The 5092-nt window shown below is 40.2% G+C and overlaps 1 protein-coding gene across 1 annotated transcript in view; it reads left to right on the top strand.

The window, feature by feature from the left end:
- Positions 1-4363, top strand: part of LOC138051372 (adhesion G-protein coupled receptor G2-like) — a 10158-nt gene extending 5795 nt beyond the window's left edge. The window contains exons 4-5 of the mRNA XM_068897564.1: positions 529-691; positions 3402-4363. Coding sequence (XP_068753665.1) covers positions 529-691; positions 3402-3598 — 360 coding nt within the window. The 3' untranslated portion in view covers positions 3599-4363. The remainder of the gene's footprint in view (positions 1-528; positions 692-3401) is intronic.
- The last annotated feature ends 729 nt before the right edge of the window (positions 4364-5092 follow it).

Genomic DNA, 5092 nt, shown 5'->3' on the forward strand with positions numbered 1-5092 from the left:
ATCATTGTACTGGCTCAATGGTTACTGTCTTAGGGCTTCAATTCAGGGGATGGCACACTGGCCTCGACTACTGAGTGATGATCGCTGCCTAACCACAAATCAACGGGTCTTATGCTACAAGGCTGTAACCGACAGACGGACAGCTAAGTGCTTCGTTGATAACTATAAGACCGAAATCCTTAGCCACATGCCAATAATCACCAATAAATTAACTGTCTGACTGTTGAAAGGCCAACTGATTTTCGGAATGCAGCTCATCAGTGAATAATAAATGAACTGCATGCTATACTAACCGGAAGCCTTTGTTTTTGACTGCAAAAGGATAAGGGATAGCTATAATAATATTAAGAAACCTAAGAGGATTACTGAAACATTCACAAATTCCATTCAAAAAAATTAAAATTTGCATGCATGCACAAGGAATTCGCGTAATATAACAGTTAAAATCCTTTCTTGCTTGGTAACCAACAGCAAACTGACTACAATTCCAACCTTGTCAATGTCATTGCCAACTCGTCTTATTTCCAGAGAACACCGAAAGTAACCAATCAGAGGCATAGCACCGAAGTAGCCTTGATTTGCGTCAAAATGGCGTCAGTCATGGGAGTGACATGGATTCTTGGAATCGCTGCAAACGTTAAGGCCTTGTCATTTCTGTGGTACCCGTATGTTGTTCTGAACAGCCTTCAAGGTATTGTGCTCTTTCTTCGTTTCATTTCCTTCATTGTTTGTACCTTTTTTGCTTATCCTGACATGTCACAGTTATAATATCAGCCGAGGAAAAAACCTTTGTTTACATCTTTTCCCTCATTAGCAAAAGCTGGCTTTCTAATTGAACAGCCAAAAAACTAGTGCTGAATATTGAAAGTGCATTGCATAATGAGCTATCTCTGAAACTTTGAGCGCAATTTACCAGATAATCCCTGACTAGTTACGCTTCGAAAGTTCGGTTTACGATTTATAGACTTTGTATCGGAAAATTAACTTTGAGCTTATAAATGCGAAAATAAGCTGTAAATGTATAAACTTCACTTACCTCTACGTACACTTGTCCTCGTCTTTTCTGTGCAATCGGAGGGTAAGGGTGCCCGTTGTAGACGGGTTTGTGGCTTACGAATTTTACGATGTTGTTAGTTGTTATTTCCCCTCATAAAGAGAAGAAAGGCTGGTGACTCGCGACGATCTCGTCCAACTAATTGCTCTCTTCCCATGCTCTCGGCTAGATGTGTGGCTATGGCCGTGTTAGCTTGATGGCGATCATATTACATTCTGCACTCTCATTGGCCAAGTGTTTCAAATTGTCCAAAGAGAGTCCAGAATGTAATATGATCGCCATCAAGCTATAACAGCCGTAGCCACACATCTAGCCGAGCGCATGCGAAGATTACAGAAAGGAGAACATTATTTGGAATTTATCCGCCAAAAATCGCTGTGGGGTCCTGGAGTGGAGTTGATGTGATAGGAAATTTATCTGACCTTTAAGCTGTAGTGTTTTATGGCGATTCGGTTTGTTGCTTTGTGATGCGAGAGCAATTTGTGGAACGAGATCGCCGCGAGTCACCAGCCTTTCTTCTCTTTGTGATGGGAAATGACAACTAACGACATCGTAAAAATTCGTAAGCCACAAACCCGTCTAAAACGGATACAGTTTGCCCTCTGATTGCATAGAAAAGACGAGGACAACTCTACGTAGAGGTAAGTGTACTTTATTTCAAACACTTACAGCTTATTTTAGCATTTACAAGCTCAAAGTTAATTTTCCCACACAAAGTCTATAAATCGTACACCGAGCTTGGGCTGCCTGTGGGCTCATTAGCATACAATTACTTCCACGTTATCAAGGCCAAAAGGCTTAAAATTGAAAATTTAACAAAGTTAACACTATGCTGTCAACATCCAAGATTTCTGATACATGGACGTTCTTTCACCTTTTGAAGTAAGTCTGTGAATAGTATGATGCCTTCTGTCAGCAAACTCATATGTTAATGAGACAAAATGTAAAGAATTACGTCAGAAAAGATTCGCCTATCGATTCGGGAATGGGGCACAAAAGTACACAACAGAAATGATGAAGCCTGACCCTAAACGCATTAGAGCTGTGTCCCATGCTGGTCTGATGAAATTAGAGGTATTAAAGACCTGAGGGGCGTCTCTGATTTTTGAAACTGGCTTTTCCTATTAAGTGGGGTGATCATGAGGGCTGGAGCATATAAGATGAGACGTTCGTTGATTGTTAAGCCAAAGGGAGAAAACATAGCCCGCGACGACTGCTGGAAATACGTCTGCGTTCGCAGGCTAGAGAAAACAAGGCTATGTAGAGATTAGGGTCAGATACACTTGAGCATAGTCTCCCTCATATTCTCACTTCCTTAATGACGGTCGTTCTGTGACTTCTGTCTGGGAAAAGCGATTTTGAAAAGTCTGAAATTAACGTTCCCTCATTATAAAGAGGGATAAGACCTGGAGCATGGAAGATGTGGAGCTCGTTGATTGTTAAGCCGAAGGGAGAAAGCATGCGAGGCTACGAGGAGCCCCCTGATTTCCTCCACCTAAAGAACTGTCGTTCCCTAACGGCAGTATAAAAAGAAAAGACAAGGCGATTTTGAAAAGTCCATAATTAACTTCCTTTTATTTAAACCGCGCTCAAATTTTATAATCTTACTACATTTGAGGATCTTTCAGCTTGCAAGATTATCTTTTTTAACATAATCGAACCCAGTCAACTTTCATCATTTGTTGACTGTCCAAGGCTCCGTTTTATATGTTTCTAATTAAAGAAGACTTATTCTTTATAATCACCAGTCCTGTTATTTACCTTCTATTTGCTACTTCGTGTTACATTTTGGAATTCCCTAAGTATATCGTCAATCCAGCACCTTTTCTTTGTATGATATGGTCACCAGTGTGCATGCTTAAAGGTACTCATTTTGTATGCTTTCGATTTTTGCTTTATTTTAAGACGAGCCGTTCTGCTCACGCTTCCAGAGGTGTCATCAGACATCATCATCATCATTATCATCGTCATTATCATTAACCAGTGCTTATACCGTGAAGCGTAGCACAGATTGGGTCTCCTTCCAAGATTTTGATCTATAAATAACCTACTTTCGCTTGCCATACCAATCGCAGCTTCAGTAAAATATTGAGGTCACTATATACCACCCCAAAGTTTTAAGCTGTGGGCTCAGGTGAAATGCCTTATCTGAGCTTCAGGGTTGGCCATCCAGCTTTGTGGTAGATAGACGACTCAACTGACCTTAAACTTCACTTAATGTGGGCATGCAGAATGTGTACAGTTAAATCTAAGAGGCTATAAGGTTTCCAAGACGTATACATTCAAAAGTTCTCGAAATTTCATTCGCCCACCGTTTTTAGTGGTTTTATTTATGCATGTTTCACAGGTCTGTTCATCTTCTTGTCATTTGCTGTCAGTGGAAGGTCCCTGGAGCTATATAGAGCCAAAATAGCCATCCTAAGGAATCGGTGCTTCTCGAATGCAGCGAAAAATACAGCGAGGACACAGGACAAGATCGTGGTCACTCGGTCCGGGAAAACTTGGAGTCCTGACGTTCACGATTGCGAAGAGATTCCCCTGTAAAAGCGAGACTTAATACATTTCCTATGCAATACGATATAACAATCTTTATTTAACAAAGAAAAGACAGTTATGGTACAGTTCAGTTATCTAACATATTTCTTTAACAAGAACGAGATTCAGTAGAAAACGGTGGACAAAAAGTAGAATTATAAGCAAAACAGAGCGATAAAATAATTAGAACTAAAATCAATTTCTATCCAGCCAGTAATTCTTGGATTTCACATGACGTCACGGCCGCCATGTTGGTGTTCCCAAACAATGAAATGGCGGCCATGTTGGTGTCCCGATCCAATCCTCCGGGAATTGAAAGCTATTATTATGCTAACGTCTTCTTTTGTTTCCGAGAACGACGACGGCTACGGTAGCGACAATGCCACAAATATTCGTGCAGCGCCTGGCAACTTAATTGAACATCTACTTTTGTGGTACTCTCCTCAACAACGGCGTGAAATCGCAACAATTTTAGGGAGCTTACGAAACGATGACGCCGACGGCAATGACGACGCTACAAAACAATAGGTTTAGAGAGAAAAAACAATGGCTCTGCACGCTCTGCACGTGCGTTTTACATTTTGGTACATTTCTCTGTCGTCATCTCCTAAATGACGACGTGAAATGACCAAATTCAAGGTTCTGTGGAGGACGTTGGCACATGACAATGAATTTTCAGTTCTCTCTCTTCGCTTCCAACCCACTCATACCAGTTTAATTCCTCGACAGTTACTACACATTTTTAACGCGAAACGACATGAAATAGTTTCGTAGTGATATGAATAACGCGAACTCGTATTTTAAAATGAAGTCCTCGTTGCCGTCGCCGTCCTCGTTACGTAAGCTCCCTAATGTGAAACTTTGATTTTCTATTTTTCTCCGAAACCACTACTTCCAATTTATCTTTTAAGGAAAATTCGTTCACACTTTACGACGTGAACGAAATGGAATAATCGCGGAAGAACCGCTCTATTTGAGGTGACGTTTCGTCGACGACACTGTCATATACGTTTAAAGGTAACCTCCACTAAAACAAGACAATAACTTGAAACCACAGAACATAACGTTTACAATAAACATTGTTCCCAATTTTTCCAATGAAAGCGTTTTTATGTGAAATAAATAAATTTAAAAACGTTTGTTTTGGTTTTCAATTTTCCAGGTTGCCTTATCGTTTCAAGATATGGCAACCACAGCACGTCACAATTATTTAAGATGGCGGCACCAAGGAAATTTGAAAATGAGAGATTCTAAAATTCACTTTTTTCGATACAAACAATTTTTTTAAGAGAATTGTCGATCAAATTTGATTGCAAAGAGAATTTTGTTCGGTTTAAAATTAGAGTGGAGGTTCCCTTTGAGATCCACGACGAATCGGTAACTGAACCATCTTTATTCCATCTCGTTCGTGTCGTACAATGTGGGTGAAGTATAACGGTGATTGCAAGTATTGTTATGCACATTACAACAAAAATGTTGTGCTGAAATGCGTGCACAAGTGCA

Source organism: Montipora capricornis, chromosome 6 (assembly GCF_036669925.1).
Source record: "Montipora capricornis isolate CH-2021 chromosome 6, ASM3666992v2, whole genome shotgun sequence".
Classification (NCBI taxonomy): domain Eukaryota; kingdom Metazoa; phylum Cnidaria; class Anthozoa; order Scleractinia; family Acroporidae; genus Montipora; species Montipora capricornis.